General features: G+C 43.5%; 2 protein-coding genes across 3 annotated transcripts in view; both read left to right on the top strand.

Moving 5' to 3' along the window:
- Nucleotides 1-2,421, top strand: part of Dgat2 (diacylglycerol O-acyltransferase 2) — a 31,202-nt gene extending 28,781 nt beyond the window's left edge. The window contains exon 8 of the mRNA XM_076846619.1: nt 1,280-2,421. Coding sequence (XP_076702734.1) covers nt 1,280-1,434 — 155 coding nt within the window. The 3' untranslated portion in view covers nt 1,435-2,421. The remainder of the gene's footprint in view (nt 1-1,279) is intronic.
- A 9,984-nt stretch (nt 2,422-12,405) lies between these two features.
- Nucleotides 12,406-21,073, top strand: part of Uvrag (UV radiation resistance associated) — a 319,107-nt gene continuing 310,439 nt past the window's right edge. Inside the window, exon 1 of one of the 2 annotated variants that reach the window (XM_076846618.1) lies at nt 12,406-13,806. In XM_076846618.1, coding sequence (XP_076702733.1) covers nt 13,690-13,806 — 117 coding nt within the window. In that variant the 5' untranslated portion in view covers nt 12,406-13,689. The remainder of the gene's footprint in view (nt 13,807-21,073) is intronic. The other variant, XM_076846616.1, reaches the window with a different exon arrangement.

Genomic DNA, 21,073 nt, shown 5'->3' with positions numbered 1-21,073 from the left:
TCCAGCAAACACCTCTGGGGATGTGATGGGGACGCACAGGTACTCTAGGAGTTCCTATCAGTGGGGACCATACCTCACTGCTGATAGGAATTATCAGTAAAGGAAGGGAGAAGAGAATTTCTGTCAGAAACAATAGCCTAAGTGAAGTTAAGAAAGATTGTGTGGTTTTTTGAGGAGCAGAAAGAAAAAAGTGAGTACGAATGTCGCACAGACCTGGGAGAGATGTGGCAAAGCCTGGCCACACTCAGCCCTCAGCTGCATCGATTCAGGTATATTCAGGACAATTTATAGGATTGCAAAGCATTGCCTGTTTTTGATATTTGCAGAGCTGTGCATACGTGCATGTGGGCATGTGTTAAAGGTCACAAGTTGGTGATGTCATGGGAGCTTGTGACCCTGAGCAATAGATTTGATGGGCCAAAGCTCACACAGATACTTTGCATTATCAGAAGCAGGTGTGTGATTTGTGCTGTGGTCGGAGACAAAGCAGCAGCAAGGCAGCAGGCACGCTTCCCTCACAGGCGCTGCAGTCGGACAGGTCCTCTGGCAGTGCCAAGGAGGGGCTCTTTGCCTTGAGGATGGAAAGCTGCTGGAGAGCATTTGGGAAGGGAGATTCAGATTTGCATTCTAAAGTGATCCCTGGGTCTGCTGGGGATGGGCAGAAATGGACAGGGAAGGTCAGTCTCCATGCTTTTGTGGTAGTGTCTTGAGCTGAGGGAGTGGCAGTAGAGATAGAGGAGAATAAGTACAGGGATTTGGAAGAAATCTCAGAAATTGCACTGCAGGACTTAAGGGGTAGATTGGTTCTGCAGATGGAGCAAGATACAAAAAAAAAAAAAAAATAAAGCAGTGTCGGTTCTTCCTCTCCTACCCTTACACGCTTTTCAGAGCTGTCACATTCTTCACAGAATCCTTAGAAAGACCCCATGAGGAAGGCTCCCCATGTGACAGACCCGGACCTAGGGCTCAAAAAGTCAATGTGGCTCACCCATAGAAGAGCAAAAGCAAAGCCATTTTACTTGATCCTGTGACTTTCACAGGAACTTCTATCAGGGTGCAGTGGATTAATTTCATCCGCTGTTCAGGGCTGTGTTATCTTGGGCAGGGCCCTTCCCAAGTTCCTGGGTCTCAATATTCTCATTTATAAAAAGGGACAATCTGAGACAGGCAGTTTCTGGTGTATGGTCAGCACATTGCACAGTTATTGAAGTCAGTAGATACCCGGAAGGGGTCGCCCAAGAGCACTGACTAACCAGCCGCCTTTGCCTCATCCCTGCAGTGGGTGAGCCCATCACCATCCCCAAGCTGGAGCATCCAACCCAGCAGGACATCGACCTGTACCACGCCATGTACATGGAGGCCCTGGTGAAGCTCTTTGACAAGCACAAGACCAAGTTTGGCCTCCCAGAGACTGAGGTCCTGGAGGTGAACTGATTTAGCCCTTGGGGGCCAGCTACCGGAAGGAACCGGCTGCAAATCGTGCTTTTTGTTCTGTAAATTTGGAAGCGTCATGGGTGTCTGTGGGTTATTTAAAGAAATTATAATTTGTTAAACCATTACAATGTTAGGTCTTTTTTAAAGAAGAAAAAATATTTCAAGGTCTTTTACTTCCAGTCTGCCCTGCTCTAGGTGGTGGTCAACACAGCTGGGCCTTTATGGTTTCTCAACCAACCCTCCTTCTTCCCCTCCCAAATGACAGAGAAGGCTCAGTTCTGATTAATTGGGGGAAGAAGGATAGCCATTAATGACTCAGGCCAGTTAGATGATTTGCTCTTTGCTTCTAGGGATGAGAGGCAGAAGCCACTTCTGACCCAGACACCTCTATTCCCACCACCCCATGCTTGACTACAGGACAGGTCCTACTTGATGAGGGGAAGATGCAGAGGGTGCAGTTATTTGGGAGGGCAGTGGTGGGCATCTGGAATGCTCCAGTGCGAATCTCTTCTCTGCCTGCTTCAGCCTACCCCCAGTCTCTCAAATCTGAGCCTGGACTGGCCTCCAGTGATACTGTGTTGGTGATAGGACTGTCCCAGAGGCATCCTATCTCGGATTATCCAGTCACACATGCAGTTGGAGTGACTGTTGCTCAGGAGGCTGATGGCACAGGTTCCATACACTCAGCTTCAGCCTGGAGCATGTCCTTCCCTGTGGCCTCACTCTACCTGAGTCATGCCCCAAGTTTGGTGTGAGGAAGAATTCCTCTTCTGTTCACAGAGGGGCTTGGCCTCCTGTGCAACACTGGGTCCAGATCAAAGGCCCCCAAACCCGTTCCTCACATATATGTGCCTTTCTGAGGGGGCGGGGGTCTGTGGAGGAAACCTAGCCCCTCCTTTTTGTGTTATGTTTTCTCTCCATGAGATCATTGTACCATGTCAGTCTTTTGTATATTCCTAGACAAATAAATGGAAACAAGAACCCTCAGGCGTTATTGCTGGGGCTTTGTCTGTGTCCTGCTGCCACATGTGGGGAGGACCACACCCCAGCTGGGCTGCCTGCCGGACTTCTGGTACATTATTCCTCCATGGCTATTTAACAAATAACTTCAGAACTTAGTGGCTTCAAACTTTTTCTCTTATGGTCCTCAGAGTCAAGAGTCCGGGATTTGCTGGGTCCTCTGCTCAATGTCTCTGCCAAGGCTACAATCTAGGTGTTGACAAGGGCCTCAGTTGTCTCAAACCCCAAGAGAGGGAGGATCCACTTCCAAGGTCATTCATATGGTTGATGGCAGGATTCACTTCCTCACTGGCTGTTAACCAGAGGCCTCCCTCAATTCCTTGCCATGGGTGCCTTTCCATTCGGTAGCTTGTGACAAAGCAGTGGGATTCATAAGAGAGTGAGCAAGAAGGGTCAGTTGGTAGAGTGCATGAACAGGTCAGAAGTTGCAGAGCCTCAGAGCCCAAACCTGGAAGGTGGTATAGGTTTTGCCATTCCTTTTAATTAGATGCAGGCATCTAGGTCTAGCTCATGCCTGAGAGGAGGAGTGAATACCAAGAGGCAAGGGCCATGGAGCAGCTAGACAAGCTACCCTATGTGATAAAGGACTGCTGTCTAGCAGGAGGGTCCTAGATAGAATGACTGAGCTGCAAATTCCTTACAGATCACTTATCATGTTCCTTGCCCTTGGCCCAGCTACACCAAAAAGGGGGTGACCAGGCCTGCTGCCACCCTAGTGGTTACAAGGTCTCAGAAGATGCCACTTCTCTATGCTCTTGTTCCATTCAGTTCAGTGACTACTAAGCATCTGGAAAAACCCTCCCAGCTGAGGCCAAGAGACAACATTCCAGCCCCATTACTGCCAGAATGCCCGTCCTGCCTGCCTTTGCCATTCCTCCAACCTGGAAGCTGCTCAACTGCTGGGAGCTGTGAGTGGGATGCAGAGACTAACATCCTGATGAGGACACAGATGGTCAGGGCTATGACACAGACACCTCTATCCCAATCTGGGGTGTCTCACTAAAGAAACAGTGCCTGAGCTGGGCCTCAAAGGGTAGCTGACAGTTTTCCAGGCAGGAAGGAGGAGGGAAGAACAGCAGGTGCAGGCCAGAGAGCTGTAGTTGCTGATTGGACCGACCAGGAGGTGTAAAGTCTGCAGGAGCACTTGACTTGGAATGGCAGGGAGTTGGTCTCTTCGGAGTTTCTAGAAGATGCAGTGAGAGGAGGTGCTATGGAGAATCTGGGTTCTATAGCATAAGACAGGCCTTAGGATGGAGAGCGCAGAACAGAGAACAGCAGTTCCCTGGGGATGGAGGCAAGGCCAGATTTCTGACAGAAGATCAGCTCCATCTCCACCCCCAGCCTGAGGCTGGCTGAACACTGGATTGCCAAGCTCAGCCATTGGCTTCAGGTCAAGCTCTGGTTCTATTGTAGGCCATCCCATAAGGGGAGGCCATTATTCTCAAGCATTAATTTTGTGAATAGTGATAACCCGTGTGTACTATGGAATTCTACTACCTCTGCCTAAGGGAGAGCATCAGTAATATAACCAGATCCTAAATTGCAGAGTGATACCCTTTCCATGGCAATGTATGTATTGCAGCAGCCTGTTCAGAGCAGAAGCCAGCCTGCTCTCAAACTGTGGCTTGATACTCCAGGTAGATGTTGGGAGTTTTTAACTCAGGAGAGGGAGATGGAAACTTTTACCAAAAGGCCCTGCCCTCGAGTGGTGGTGGGGGCTGCAGCCAGACTGAAAATTGTCATTTCCATGATTGTAACTGTGGTTCTCAGATATGACCACAAGGGGGCACCAGGGATGGTTCTGAGGCAAAGGTCACATGACTCTCTGAGCTTCTGATAGTTTTTTTAAGTTGTAGATGGACACAATACCTTTATTTAATTTATTTATTTTTATGTAGTGCTTTATGTAGTGCTCCTACCCTCAGCTAATTAAAAATGCTAAAATCATGGACTCGCAGACGTTCAGGAATACACAGTAAATTTATAATCCTCTGGAGCAAACACTCCTAATCTTGGGAACTTGGTACAGAGAAGCCAAAGCACTTTTCTCTACTCACACAGCTAATCAACATTGACCTTGCTTCCTCTTTACAGAGCATGAGAGGCTTCTTACTCAGACCTGATGCCCACACATTATTCTACATAGCCACAGTAAATCCATGAACACCAGGAAATTATCATAGAATTATTACTACCATCTAGTTCTCAGACCCAATTCAAATCTTAAAAGTTTATCAAAGTTTATCTTAAAAATGTATGTTTTTAGCAAAAGACTGAAGTTCAGAGCCACTATTATTTCAGTTTTCTTTGATCTTAAAACAGTTCCTCCATTTTCCCTTGACTATTATGACCTTGATAATCTAGGAGATTATGGTCAGGTTCTCAGAATTCTGTTCAGTTTTGTTTTATTTTAGTTTCTTCATGATTGATTCAGGTTATCCATATTAGCAGAAGTATCACAGACATGATGATGGGCTCTTCTCACCACATCCTATTAGGTGGCAGATGATGCCAGTTTAAATATCAGAATAAACAATGAATAGCACAGCTTATAACCTGTATAATTCCAGTATGTCCAATTACTGATGATGATCATCATCACTGGGTTAAGATGGTGACCGCCCCACTTTTCTACTGTAAAGGTACTCTTTTTTTTTCATACTTTACAATTATGTAAATATTTCCTTATTTCTATTGATAAAAACCTCAGGAATCTTTATTTTTTCATTTTTGTGGATCCTATTTTATTCAGTGGGGCCATTCTGTCATTATTTACTCTGATACCTATACAGATTTGGGGAGTTGGGGCCTCTTTAAACAGTTGACATCATCTGCCTCCATCATTTTTAAAGTAGTTCCTTATTTTCTGGCCAACTAGATATCTCAGGATCATCTTGTGATTTATTTTAAATTTTATTGTAGTTGTATATGGACAGAATGCCTTTATTTTATCCGTTTTATATTTATGTGGTGCTGAGGATCGAACCCTGTTCTTCACACATGCTAGGCAATCGCTGTGCCACTGTTATAGCCCCAGCCCCATCTTGTGATTTTTTTTTTCCCTAGCCTAATCTTAGAATCATCTACCTCTCCAGTGTCCTGGTTTCCTCTAATGGAGATGATACTTAGAAACAAAGATCTGGGCAAGCTGTATCGATGAACTTCAGGGTTCATCTTAGTTCTCTTTTCTCATATTATGATAGAGATAAAACTGTCTCCCTTTACCCTTTACTTATTTATTTATCTAACTAGCTGCTCAACCCCTGTGTAGGGAGCCAATCTCTATTGTTGCCATTGCCCGCATCCTCAACCCTGGCACTGGCAGGACCAGCTTCTTGGGACTGTTACCTATGCAGTGGCGCAGGGTCCCATGCTTAGATGGGCCCCATGCTTGATTTAACACTATCACCATCTCAGAATTCTTAATTTTTGAACAAGGAACTTTGTATTTTCATTTTGCACTGAGCCTCCCAAATTATGTAGGCAATTCTCATCCTCATCTTGCTTGAACTCTGACACCTGTGCCACCTGGCTCCAGAGGGCTCTACCAGGTGGACAACTCATCACTCACTTCAGTTCTGAGGCTTGAGCCAGGATCCTTCCTCCCACCCTCCTGCCCCTGCATGGAAGCCCTCCTCACGTTGCTCTGGTTCTGACTTTCAGCTCTGGAACTCTTGGCCTCTAAGCTCCCCTCACAAGGCTTTACCATTTTGTTTTTGGCCCCTCCCTATGGGGTTTTGTTTAAAATTATTTTTTTAAGTTGTAGATGGACACAATACCTTTATTTATTTATTTTTATGTAGTGCTGAGGATTGAACCCAGGGCCTCACAAGCATTCTACTGTTGAGCCACAACCCCAGCCCCTTAAATTATTTAGGAAGAGAAAGAGGAAGAACTGCTTAGGGAGTTTTACCCTTAGGATTTTTTTTTTTTTTTTTTTTAAACAGGTCAGAAGGACCCAGCTGCTATAATTTTTTTTTAAAGAGAGAGTGAGAGGAGAGAGAGAGAGAGAGAGAGAGAGAGAGAGAGAGAGAACTTTAATATTTATTTTCTTTAGTTATCGGCAGATACAACATCTTTTGTTTGTATGTGGTGCTGAGGATTGAACCAGGGCCGCACGCATGCCAGGCGAGTGCGCTACCGCTTGAGCCACATCCCCAGCCCCGACCCCTTAGGATTTTTTGCAGCTATGCTTTGCTGTGGATGGGAGTGAGGTTCTCATCCTCTTGGCAAAATTTAGTCTTAAATAGTATATTCTAATTAATAAAGGAAGTGTAGTATAGGAGACCTGCGTTCACACTGTCAATTTGCCCCAAAGAACCACGTGACTGTGGGCAAGTCATTTCTGTTTCTGAGCCTCTTTGTAGGGATCTGTAAAAAAATCTTAAGAAAATGCCTGCTTCATAGAATCCCCTGGAGATTGACCAGAGTAATGTATGTATGTAAAGCACTTAGCAAACATTAGTCTACTCTTGCCCCAGAGAAACCTGGAGGTTCAGGGAAGGGAATCAGTTTGCCTAAATCCATGCAGCTAATAAGCTGCAGGTCCACACTGATCCAGGGCTTTGATCCCAGCTTAGAGGCTTCTAGCCACACTACTTTATATCTAGGGTGTTACTTTCCAGAAACTCAGTAACATCATGCCTGCCTGGAGAGAGTTCCCCAATCATGGAATCAGCCTAACAGGAAATCAGGCATCATTTGAGCCCTTTTATTCATGGGAACTTAGTGATATTTCTTTGTTCTAATTGTCCTCAAATTCAATGAAGAAACGTCCACAATTTAGTGTTACCATTTTCACTTTTCCTACCCTTGAATTCACTTTTGACGCAGTTGACAGAATGACATTTCTTTCTTTTTTGGGGGGTGGGGTGGGGGTGGGAGGAGGGTACCAGGGATTGAACTCAGGGGCACTTGACCACTGAGCAACATCCCCAGCCCTATATTGTATTTTCTTTAGAGACAGGGTCTCACTGAGTTGTTTAGTGCCTTGCTGTTGCTGAGGCTGGCTCTGAACTCACCATTCTCCTGCTTTAGGCCCCTGAGCCTCTGGGATTACAGGCATGTGCTATACCTGCCTGGCCAGAGTGACATTTCTAAACCATAAATTGGGTCACTTCCCTGCTTAAACACTTCAACAGTTATTGATCTACCTCAAAGAAATCCACATTCCACTGTGTCCTACAATGGCGGGATTTGGCCCCTGCCAGAATCTCCTATTTCATTCTGTGCCAGATTAAACTTGAGAAGCTCCAAGCACTGTAAAGATAGTATCGCTTCTGCTATGCAAAATTATGTATAGAAACAATACCAAAATGTAAAAGAAATGAAAGGAGGTCTTTGGTTTTGCTTTGTTTTTGAAATGGCAATTCTTTAAAAAAATGTTTTCCTCCTCAGCACTGGCTGCTCTCTGCCCACTCCTACCTGGCCTTCTCTTTTAGTTCCCTTAGAGCTCCCTGTGCCTTCTTTAGGCCATTCCTCCTTTTCCCCGAGCCTACACTGCTTCTCTTGCTCACATTAGTCTTTGTTCAGTTGACTCCTTTGCGTCCTTCAGACCTCATTATAAAAGCCTTATTCCTGAGGAAAGTTTGCTCTGGATGCCTTTTGCTAAATCAGCCCCCTGGGTTAGATGTACTATATCTATTGTGTCTTACCCTGGCTGGCCTGGACAATCATAAGAGCCTGTGTCACATTGGCCCATGTATAGTCAGTGACAGCGTGAAAAACCATTGGAGCACACTCATAATCCCAGCAGCCCAGGAAACCTAGGCAGGAGGATCATAAGTTCAAAGCCAGCCTCAGCAATCTAGCAAGGCCTAAAGCAACTTAAGAGAGCCAGTCTCAAAATAAAAAATAAAAAGGATTAAGGATATGGTTCAGTGGTTAAGCACTCCTGGGTTGGTTTCAATTTCCAGTACCAAAAAGAAAGAAAAAAAGAAATAGTTGGGGGGAGGAAGGAAGGTAGGAAGGAAGGAAAAGAAAAGAACAGAAACGAAAGAAAAGAAAGCAACACCTCTGGAATTGAGGAAAAAGCCCTAGTCTTGAGGACAAGAGACCCAAGTCTTTGTCTCAGCTTTGCTACAAGCTTTGTGTGACAGCCCAGAGAGAGTTTATTTCCTCCCTCTGGGGCTGTTCCAGTTAGGGAGCTAGAGGGGTGCTACAGTTTGAATTTGAATGTTCCCGAAATTGATCTCCAACCCCTGACACCACTGGGAGGTGGCAGCACCTTTGGGAGGTGGGGGCCTAGTAGAGGAAAGTCAAGTCACTGGGAACATGCTCTTTAAGTGGGTATTTGGATCCTACCCGCTTCCTCTCTCTCTTGCTTCCCAGCTGCCATGAAGTGAGTGGGCCTCCTCTGTCACATGCTCGCACCATGATATACTGTGCTGTCATAGGCTCAAAACAACAGGGCCAAGTAACCATGGGCTGAAATCTCTGAAATCCTGATCCCAAATCAAGCTTTTCCTTGACTGATTATCTCAGGCATTTTGTTAAATAATGGAAAGGTGACTTCCATAGGAGGCCTCTGAGTGACCCCAACATTTACTTCTGCAAACATTTATCCACTGACTACATTCAGTCAATTTCTCACTGAAGACTTGTTCCAGGTCTCCTGGTGTTTGTATTATGTCATTTACATCAGACACTAGAGATTCAGAGAGAAATCAAAAGCAGAGGTTCAAATAAGAGAGAGAGCAACAAACAAATTATCCCATAGGACTAGGTACATGGGTACGCATACTGAAGAGAAATCAGATGCGGGGAGCCCAGAGGGGGCCACCATTAGTTCAGCTCTGGGAAGAGTTTTTAAGAAAGTGACCTTGGAGTAAAAGGAGGAGAAACGCTGCCCAGGGACCTGCCCCTTGGCCTGTGCTCTGTGGATTGGATTCTTTGGGGAAATTGCCTCTTTGGGGTTTTATATTTCTCATTTGGCCTTCTGCAAAACTCTGGTTTTAGTCCTTCCCCTTCAAAGCTGCCTCTCCAGGGCTGCCTGGGTGATCTTTCTAAAAGTGACTTCCTGTTGCCCAACTTCAAACGCAAGTTCTTCAGCCAGGTAGGCAGGTTCTTCTCAACTGGCACTGAAGGTTTCTTCCAGCCTCTTAGCCGGTTACTGTCCCATGCAGCCTTTGTTTAGCCACATTGGACTATGCTAATGCCATGTCCTCTGCTCTGAGCCTCTGCTTATGTTGTTCTTTCTGCCTAGAATACTCTTTTCCCCCTAGGAAGCCTTCCTGGAAAACAGGCTGCAGTTAGAACTTCCTCTTATGTGCTTTCATAATACTTTATATGTCATTTCAATTATTACACCTAGCACTTTATACTGAAAGGATCTGTGAACTCCTTTCAGTCAGGAATTCTATTTGCATTATTTCTTAAAATGAAGAAGGCCGGCCGCTTGGCAAAGGTATCATTACTAAGCAAGTAAATGAACGGAAGAAAGAGCTCTATTGAAAGGAAGAGGATAGACTTAATTTAATTAAGTTCAAGATATTAAAATATTAACCTTTCCTTTATTACTCTTATTTACCCAATGCATTAGGCCCATAAGGTGGGAAAAGGAAGAGGAAGCAAAGTGGATTGGGGTAGGTTTGGTTATTTGGCCCTGCATATGTAATGATTTCAGTACTGTTTTGATCTGTTTTCTGTTGCTGTAACCAAAGAACTGAATCCAGCTAATTTATAAATAACAGAAGTTTATTTGGCAAAGGGTTCTGGAGGCTGGGGGGTCTAAAAGCATGGCTCCAGCTTTTGCTTGGCACCTATTAAGGGCCTTCTTGCTGCATCATAACATGGCTGAGCATATCACATGGCAAAGAAAGCCACTAACACCATCATGGAGGGCCCACTCTCAGTCTCTCATGTAATCTTAACTATCTCCCAGAGACCCTACCTCCAAACAGCATTAATGTATAAATGTGGGGATTAAGTTTCACTTGTAAGTGGCTTAAACTAGTTTTATGTTAAAACAGTCAAGTCATATAATAAAATAGATTCAAATCCATAATGTAAAAATTTTCAGAATAAGCCATATGAAAATAATGACAGGTAATATTTATTGAACATTTACTATGTCCAAGATAGTTTATAACCTTTTCTTGAATGTTTTGCAAGCAATAGGCTATTTGATTTCTCCCCATGTCTCCAGGGGTGGGAGTTCCAGGTCTTCTAATTTTTGTAGTATGTCTGAGCTGGGTTGTGTACTTGAAGCCTGCATTTCCAGCAACCAGCAGTCAGCCTGTGCAGAGTTGAACCTCAGTAAAATCTTGTAGAGAGAATTGATCCTTCAGTCTCCACTCCACTGTGAAAACTGACTCTCAACTATTTTTTCTTTTGGCTCCCATTGCCCCTGGGCTTCCTTCCAATCCAGCACTGAGCAACTGGAGTATCACTTTTTGTATACTTACTGGATCTTCAAACAAGGAGTGGGCAGCTCCTCTAGGATCTGGGTTTCCCAGCACCTAGCAAAAGGTTTGACATAGAGAAGCTCTCTTGGACATTTGTTGAGTGTCAATTACTATTCACAAGGGATCCTCCCAAAGGAGGAAGTAATTCTGTGCACTCTTTCTAGGCCCATTTTCTTAACTCGTAGAGTGGGCTCAATGAGGGCACACTCTGTTCTAAACCCTGGGACCTGTGAATATGACCTTATTTGGAAAAGGGTATTTGCCAATATAATTCAATTAAGGATCTCAAGATGAAATCTGGATTATCTGGGTGGGCTCTAAATCCAATAACAAATATCTTTATAAGAGAAAGAAGACACAGGAAGAAGAGAAGCTCATGTGGAGATAGGAGAAGAGATTATGTAGACAGAAGCCAAGGAATTCTTGGAGCCACCAGTGGATAGAAGGGCAACAAAGGAGTCTTCCCTAGAGCCTCTGAGAAAGCACCTTGACACCTTGATTTTGGACTTTTGGCCTCCATAACCCTGAAAGAATAAATTCATTTAAAGCTATCTAGTTTGTGGTAATTTAATTTGGTGGCTTCAGGAAATGAATACAGCTTAGAAACAGAAACGTATTTTCCGTGAAATCCCACCAGATCCTGGCACCACAGAGTTGGACTAAATTGAGATTCGGGACTTCATAACTACTTTCTTCTCAACAAACACCTGACCACACACTCTAGGCTCCCACCATGATTCAGAATAGGAGGCGATGACGTCTGTGTGATGCAGCTCTGAGATTAGATCCAAGGTGTTTTTCAGAGAGTATGTTTGCCTTTTTAATTTTTTTTTATGGTTCTCTGGTTTGAACCCAGGGGCTCACACATTTTTAGCATGTGCTCTAGCACCGGGCTATACCCTCAGCCCACTGGGGAAAAGCCCACAAAACTTAAATGCATCTATGTCAGTGGTTACAGGGGCTTGTGACATACATTACTTACTTAAACCCCATAGCAACCCTATTACTATTTTACAAATGGGAAAACTAAAACTGAGAGTGGGAAATGGACTTTTTGTGTCACCTAGAGGATGGCAGAGCCAAGATTCTCAAAGTGCCTGATTTCTGTTGTGTCTGACTCTAAAGCACTGTGTTCTTATTGCTACATCAGTCCAGGTGGTGTAGGAATTCAGTCTGGGGGGAGAAGGCACATCAGTATCCTGCAGAATGACTCAGTGCTATTTATTTTAGAAGCAATTGCATATAGATTCTACCATTAAGATCAAACAAATCTTCATGGAAGAGAAGGCATTTGAGCTGTTTGTTTACATCAAAAAAACATTTCCTTATTCTCTGTCAGCACTGAATCCAGGGATGAATAAGGAAATGTCTTCTTGCTAGAGGGATTCAGAGAGAGAGAGAGAGAGAGAGAGAGAGAGAGAGAGAGAGAGAGGGAGGGAGGAGGGAGGGGGAGGGAGGGAGGATGTGTGTGTGTTGGGGGGGCGCTCGGGATTGAGAGTAGCGATTGGTAGTATGTGTTAAACATGCCTATTAAAGGACAAGGCAGCTGGGCGAGGTAGCACAAGCTTGTAATCTCAGCGGGCAGGTAGGCTGAGGCTGGAAGATCACACGTTCAAATCTGCCCTCAGCAACTTGGCAAGACCCTGTCTTAAAATAAAAAAAAAGGCCTGGGGGTATGACTCAGTGGTTAAGCGCCCCTGGATTTAATCCCTGGCACTCCCCCCCCACCCCCTCCCGCCAAGAAACAGCAACAAAAAAATCCCACAAAAAAAAAATAAACCCCCAAACAATGCAATATAATAATCAGGACTATGGTATAGGAAAGGTTTCTAACTCAAGGTCCCAGCAAAGATTTGGTGGGTAAGCAAGTTTTAGGGAAAGAAAAGTAGCAAAGGGTTTCCAGGGACAGCAGAAGCAACCCATCGGTATAGATGAAACAGCGTTCAGGGCAGTTGGCACACCTTTTGGCTCCAGAGTACTAGTTAGTGGAGTGCGAGGAGGGGCGTGGACTCGAGGGTAGAGTTGGTCGTGAAAGACTGGTGGGACTGCCGGACAGGACTCTGGTTTCATTCATCCTGCGTGGTAGTTTTCTGCTAAACTATAAAGCATTCCTTTTTCGTCTTTTCACGTTGATTATAACACCTCGGCAAAAGACTGCTTAAGGAGCCTGCAATGACTCTGCTCTAGCCTAGAGGGTCCCCGCCCTCGACCGGAGGCCTGTTACCATGACAACTAGGTCAGGGCGGAAGTGGCTCAGAAGACTGATTCTCACTAATCAGGTGACGCTCCAGCCTTCTGCACGTGACTCCGGAGCTGAGGCGCGCGCTCTACCTAATCAAGACTCCGCCCCTCTTCCTTTACTGACAATTGGCAGCAATCTTGAGCAATGGCCTTTGCAGCACTCCAGGAGGCTCCGCCCCTTACTAGTGAAAGAACCAATAAAAATAGGACAAAGTGAAGCAACGCCCCAAATTTCATCCCGGCTTGACAGACGCAATTGAGGCCATCCTGGAGCGCCTCCGCCCCCAGCCCATTCCGGCCGGCGACGGACTGACCTGTTACCCAATAGCAAGTCCCTTCGCTGCCGTTGGGTCCCGCCCCTGTAAGAACGGAACCAATGAGTGGGCCAGGCCTCAGCCCAGTGGAGGGGGTTGCACTGCGGTAATATGGCTCTTCCTTAGCCAGCGGCAGCGGCCAGCGCGGGGACAGAGCAGTCCTGCCTCTCGGGTGGAGGGTTGTAGGCAGCAGGGGCTCGGAGGGTCGTGGGGACGAGGCAGCGGCGGATGCGGGAGGAGCGCCCGTCCCGCCGCCTGGCGGCTGCTGGGTCAAAATGAGCTCCTCAGCGTCGGTCGGGGGCCCGGTCCCGCCGCCGCCCCCGGGCCCGGCCGCCGCGCTGCCGCCAGGTTCTTCCGCGCGGGCCCTGCATGTGGAGCTGCCGTCTCAGCAGGTAAGCGCGTCGGCTCGCGGTGCTCAGTAGGGACGGGGAAAGGCCCGCGTGGAGACTCGGTGGCTCCGCCTGACTCTGGGTTTGCCGGGAGACTCTGGGAAGGGGCCGGGGAACTGAGGTGGGCTGTCAGGAGGTCTTGAGGGGAGGGGTCCAGCGATGGCCGAACCTCTGGGAGATCCCTGTGCCCCTGGAGAATCCCAGCACCGCAGATGAGCTTGTGAGGAGACCGCGGAGAGCCAGCCAAACTCCCCGGGGGCTGCCGGGCCCCTCTCGCCTTGTAGGGATGGGGAATTCCCTTGCACAGACCCTCCCCTCATCCCTCCTGGGAACGCACCGGAGAAGCCCTGTGCCCCAGGAGACGCGGCGAAGCGCTTTCCCTTTCCGTCCCCACCCGGAGAAACCAGTTGGTGTTCTGCTGCTGGAACAGCGAGGAGTTAGGGTTTCTCGCACTTACTCTCATCTCCCTTTACTACGAAGTGCTCTCCTCCGTCTCTCTAGAGAAATGTGATTGGAACTTGGAGGTTTCCTTTCTAATTCTCAGACCCCCAAGGAATGCGACTTAGTAATAAAGTGTACTCTTTGCTACTTCATTCCCTCCAGTGACTCTCAGGATGGAGGGACTTCTCTTTGAAGGCTTCTCGATCCACATTGTTGAAGGATAAGAAAGAGGGAACAAAAAATTTGGGTATCTGATAAAAATCTGTGACATCCACAAATCTGTAGAGTTTTTTTCCTCCTATTGTCCTTCTTCTGTTCCCCAAAAGGAGTTTTTACAGAAATTTTAGCATTAATGAGAGTTAGAGGGTCTTTCACTTTCCCTTTATTCCTCCTTCCCAGAAAGGGACCAAAACAAACTGTCAGTCATTGAGAGTTTACCATGCTGGGTTTGAGCAGAGTGCTCAGTGGTTATTAGCCATTGAATCCTCATAACACTGTGAGATAGCTGTTTCTGTTATTCCCATCTTGCAATTAGAGAAATGGAGGCTTTTTCCAAAGCCTTCCTGTTAGTAAAGGCAAAAGGTTTATACCATCTGAGAGAAACCAGAGTATAAGCCTTGCTGTTAGTGAGTGGTGGGACTGGCTTTCAGAATCCAGTGTCTGACTCTGTAGTCCCTGCATAGCATTGTTTGCTTGAGGGTTGAGCCACCTTCACTCATACATTCACATAGGACAGAGCAAGTTCCTTCATACTCTTTCTGTAACTTTCCATCCCGGCTCTGGTGCCTTAGGAAGGGTTCCTAAAGAAGAAAGCAGCAGTTGTGGGGAGAGGGTGAGATTGGAATGAATCTTATAGGAAAGCAGGGGATTAAAGGGAAGAGAAAAGTTGGAGATAATAGTCACAGTGGTGGCTATTGAGTAGGGAGGTAGAAATGTTTGCAGAAGCAAAGCTGTGGTAGGAGAGGATTTAAAAGAACAGGGTAGCATGTGCCCTGGTTTTGTGGTGGTGTTGGGCAGGGAGTTTATGGAGGATCTTAGGAGTTTGAGGGTAGTGAGGTTTGAATTGTATTATGAAGTCTTGGGAGAGGGTACAAATGTGGCTGGGAAGATCGGTCTCTGAATTGAGCTTGAATATGAATTTTTTTTGTGTGTGTGAGAGTGAAGGTGGAGTGTAAAGGTGGATATTGGGAGAGGCAATGGTGGGTACTTTTAGAAAAAGCATGGAGAAATCCTGAGGAGTTGGGACCAAGAAGGGTTTAATTTGAGAATTTGTGGGATTAGAAAAGAGAAACCATCATTTACTTGATAAAGTCTGTTTTCTGATAACAGTTCACAGTTTAACACTAGGAGAATAATCTGAACAAACTGTTCATGGAATAAATTGGACCGCATTTGTTAGTGTTTATCACAGTTTTGGATTGATGCCAAGGGATATATAGTGGCTTGAGTGTGCAGCTGAATGCTGCAGGAGTGCTGAGTATGCTATTTACAGCTTTCTGGGGGTGTCATCCTCCTTGAATTCTTGGAAGGCAGCCTATATAACAAAACACTTTTACTTTTGTAGTTGATATTAATTTAGCTTTCTGGATCAAAATGTTCATCTTTTTAGGGTATGAATATATACCATTAAAAATAAACATTTTTTGTTGATGTGTTATCTATATAGAGTTAAGTGCACAGATTATTAGTATACCCCTTGCTGAATTGTCACAAAGTGAGCACAGTTATATAACTATTACCCAGATTAAGAAATGCAGAATTATGAACATTCCAGAAGTCGTTCTTGTGTTCTCTCCCTTTCCTTTCTCTCCAAAGGAACCACTTTGATTTCAGAAATCAGTTTTTGCCTGTCTCAGAACTTTATGTATTATTTCAAAAATGTAGATAAACTGAAGAGTCAATTATTGTCTTTAGAATAACACTTTGAAAATTGTGGATGTCAATACTTCCCATGCTAGCTGACAGGGTGTCAGTATTTCTAAACAAATAAACAAACCTTGTTGATTTAGGACTTCTGTGATAATCTCAAAAGTAGATTTCGGTGGTCCCCTAGCCTACTTGAAGGTTGAGTTTCTAAGACATGGCACCATCAACGTTTTGGAACAGAGCAGAGGATATAAGATGTTTAACCACATCCCTGGACTCTGTCCATAAGATTCCAGCAGCACCTCCCCAATCCCAACGATATAAAATGTGTTCACATGTGGCCACATGTCCTACAGGGAGACAAAACTACCTCTGATTAAGAAATACTGTTCTAAGGCATATTTTTTATTTTAGGATAGAGTATCCCTGCTATTTTATACTTATTTATTCCAACTTTATTAAGTCCCATTGATTCTAAAAGTGATTGTAATATTGAAAATATTAATTTACTATATAACATGAATTCCAAAAATATTATCTCTTGCCTCATCTGCCTAAAGAGATTTGTTTTTGCTCACAAAACTATATATAAGACCTGATTTATTTGTCTTATTTTAATTTGCTTATCTTAAAAAAGTCACCACTAACTCCTGGACCTTTGTCTTAACATGTGTGAGTACTAGCTATCATGCAGATCAGCTCCTCTACTGGGTCAAGCGGCACTACTACTTTGTTTCCCTTTGCTTTGGTATGTTCTTACTTTTAATTGTAATTTAAGCATGAAGTAGTCATACAATTTGAAGACTCTTTTTGCTCTTTAATTTTTGGTTGAGGTTTGTAATTAACAGGTGAATGAACATAGGCTCAACTGAAGAATAACTCCCTTTACACCCTTAGATGTAGGAGTCTTGGGATAAAAATTTGTGTTTTTGTGGTAGAGGCATTTAGTATGTTCTTAAAAGCTTAATTGGGAGAATTTCTTTCCTCCCCAAAGACTTCCTCTCTTGGGTATAACTTAACTACATTCCTCAGATATTCAGTATCTTAGGAGGTTTTTTAGTGATTATTTAGTAACCCTTTTCGAAGGTCACATGTTTTTAAGATTCAGTAAAAGCTGTGGACACTTTTCTTAGAAAATATACTTACATATATACATGCACACACAATTTTGCATGCAGTTTTAATCCCCTTGAAGTATAAATGGAAGACCTCAGAATTAAGTATTTCTAACTTGGTTTAATTCCTTCCTTTTAACAAGTTTTAAAATTCACCAAATATTATTTTTTGGACAGTTTTCTATATCAGCATATATACAAGTCACATTTTCCATGATTTTTTTAAACTAACGCCCTATTGATAGACTTTTGGACTATTTCCAGCTTTTCTCTATTACATCGTCGCAGTGAATATCCATATACAGAAATCTTTGTAGTCAAAAGAATGTGTGTGTGTGTGTGTGTGTGTGTGTGTAATGAAATATGGGTATATGTACACATGTTGTTATTTTATACTTGAGAAGATACTGGCTAAATGTTTCTGGAAAAGAATGTGCCTATTTACACTTCTACCATTAAACTAATTAAAGGACCACATTTTTTCTTTTATTAAATTAGTTTTATTGAGATCCAATTTGCTAATCACAAAGTTCACCCATTTAAGTATAAAATTGAACACTTTTTAGTATATTCATGGAGGTATGCAATCATCATCATAATGCATTTTAGGACATTTTCATCATCCCCAAAGAAACTCAGATTAATTAGCAGTTATTCCCTATTCAAGAGCCCACATTTTGGCCAACATTGGGCATCATAAGTTTTCTCATCCTTTTCCAACCTGATTACATATATACAGATTACATACATATACACATATACATAGTTCATACACATCTCTATATATTTTTGTTATTTAAATTTTCAGTTCTTGGGCTGGGGATGTGGCTCAAGCGGTAGTGCGCTAGCCTGGCATACGTGCGGCCCGGGTTCGATCCTCAGCACCACATACAAACAAAGATGTTGTGTCTGCCAAAAACTAAAAATAATAAAATAAAAAAAAAATTCAGTTCTTTAGTTACTTGTTATATTTTAACAGCTTCATTCATTATATAGCAGGCAGCATGGTAAGTACATGATCTCATTTATTCTGTCCATCCCTGTGAATCTGAATGTCTTTCCATTTAGCATTTTAATGTATTTTGAATTGCTTGTTCATGTCCTTAGCATTAATTTTTCTAATTGTTTGCTCATATTTTTTGTTGATTTGAAAAGTATTTTTTTCTTCTCTTGTTTTTGGAGGGAGGTGGGTTAGGGATATCAGTCTTGAATTTTAAAAATCAGACTTTTTAAAGAACAGTTTTAAATCTACAGAAAAATTGAGAAGATAGTATGGGAAGTTCCCATATATATATACCTTACACCCAATTTTCCCTATTCTTTTTTGTTTGTATGTGGTGCTGAGGATCAAACCCAGGCCACATGCATGCCCAGGCAAGCGCGCTACCGCTTGAGCCACATCCCCAGCCCAATTTTCCCTATTCTTAACATGTTCCATTAATATGGTACTTTTGTTTTTTAACAGCCAATATTGATAAGTTGTTAACAAGTTCATGATTCATTCAGATTTCCTTAGTTTAAAAAAATTATGATAAAATCTATATGTAACATACAGTTTGCCATCTCTCCATATCTCTCTCTCTCTCTCTCTCTCTCTCTCTATATATATATATATATATATATATATATATATATATATATATAGTACTGGGAATTGAACCCAGGGGTTCACATATGCTTGGCAAGCACTGTACCACTGAGCTAGATCATAAGCCCTTTTATTTTTGGTATTTGAGACAGGGTCTCATTAAGTTGCCTAGACTGGTTTTAAACTTTGATTCTCCTGCCTCAGTTTCCTGAGTTGCTGTGATTACAGGTGTGCACCACCATGCCTGGCTTGCCATTTTAATATTTTTAAGTGTATAATTCAGTGGCATTAAGAACATGCTCAGTGGCTGGGGTTGTGGTTCAGTTGGTAGAATGCTTGCCTAGCTTGTGTGAGGCACTGGGTTCTATTCTCAGCATCACATATAAGTAAATAAATAAAGTTCAATCAACAACTAAAGACCAAAAAAAAAAAAAAAAAGAACATGCTCAGTGTGATACATTTATCACTACTATCCATCTCCAGAACTTTTCTTATTGTCCCAAACAGTTAATACACCCAATAAGCTACTCCCCATTTTCACCTCCCATCAGCCCGTGGTTAAACTCTGTTCTACTCTTTTTTTTTTTCTGTGAATTTGACTATTCTAGATTCCTCAAATAAGTGGATTTTTTTTTTTTTTGGTATAGGGAATTGAACCCAGGGGAACTTAAGGGAACTTAACCACTGACCCACATCCCAGGACCTTTTTATTTTTTTATTTTGAGATGGACCTTACTAAGTTGCTGAGGGGTCTCACTGGATTGCTGATGCAGACCTCGAATGTGTGATCCTCCTGCCTCAGCCTCCTGAGTTGCTAGAATTTAGGTGTGCACCACTTTGCCTGGCTGATATTTTTTTCTTAAGACTAGTGTTGGGGGCTTTTAGGAGCAAAGTGCTATTTTCATTATATCAAACAAATATGCTATTTACATGATTTATCACTATTGATATTAACTTTCATCATCATCAGCTGAGGTAGAGTATGATGATAAAAAATGTTTTCTTCTATTATACCCTCCATACAACACCTTTGACACCAGATATGTCTGGGCTTTCCCCCCATTACACATAGTATTTTTCCAGTGGACACCAATGGGGTGTCCTGTAATTTGGCTCAGTTCTCTCACTATCTTCCTAGAATAAGCATCATATTTCATAAGTTAAAGACTCAGTCAGATGCGATTCTCAAGTCTGGGCTTCCAGAACTTCTGAGGAACTGGCTGTATATTGAGGCTTCCCCTGGTCCTGCATTTTCAACATTTGCTAGAGTGGCTCAGAACTCAGGAAAGTATGTTACTTTGGTGTACTGGTTTATCACAAAGTATTACAAAGGATATAGGGCAATAGGCAGATGGAAGACATGTATAGGGAACAGCATGGGGAAGTGAGCCTGAGCTGCTGTGCCCTCCCACCCTTTGTGGGTTCAGCAACCTTAAAGTTCTGAGATTCTTTTAAAATAGAGGCTTTATCACATAGGTACAATGGATTATTTCCTCAATCTCAAGTCCCTCTTTCCTTCCTGGTAGGAGCGGGGCTGAAAGTTCCATACTTCTGATCATGCCTAGTCTTTCTGGTGACCAATAATGATCCAGGAGCCCACAAAGAGTCACTTTATCTGGAAAAAGATGGTCCTATCACCCAAGAAATGGTCTGTGTTGGGAACGAGGGTCAACCACCGAATATTACTAGAAAATATTTTTCTAGTACCTCTGTTGCTTAGGAAATTAGAAGGGTTTTAGGAGTTCTATGCTAGGAGCTGGTGATGAAGATCAAAGTATGTTTCTTATAAATGAGCACCATAAGTAGTGTGCATCAGGTACTCTGCTGCACGTTTAACTCATTGCACCTTGCCACTCCCCCACTATGCTCTGGAAGGAAGTCACTATGTGTAGCCTACATTTAAGGCATGGAAATTTATTTATTTATGCTCCCCGCCTCTCATTTTTTTTTTTTCCCCTGGGGATTGAATCCAAGGGTACTTTACCATTGAGCTACATCACTGGTCCTTTTTTTATTTTGAGACAGGATCTCACTAAGTTACTGAGGGGCTCACTGAGTTGCTGAGGCTGGCCTGAAATTTGCAATCCTCCTGCACCAGTCTTCTGAATTGCTGGGATTACTAGCATGACTCCTGTGTTAGCTGTTTCCCCCTCCTTGAACACAAAGTATCTGCATGGGAGATTTGTATCAGTAACCACTTTCATTTTTTTCAGATAAGGAATCCAAGGTCTAGGTAACTTTCTTTTCTTTTTCTTTTTCT

The sequence above is a fragment of the Callospermophilus lateralis genome, chromosome 2 (assembly GCF_048772815.1).
Source record: "Callospermophilus lateralis isolate mCalLat2 chromosome 2, mCalLat2.hap1, whole genome shotgun sequence".
NCBI lineage: Eukaryota > Metazoa > Chordata > Mammalia > Rodentia > Sciuridae > Callospermophilus > Callospermophilus lateralis.
Note: the sequence above shows the minus strand (reverse complement) of the source record. Positions and strands in the feature narration are given on the sequence as shown.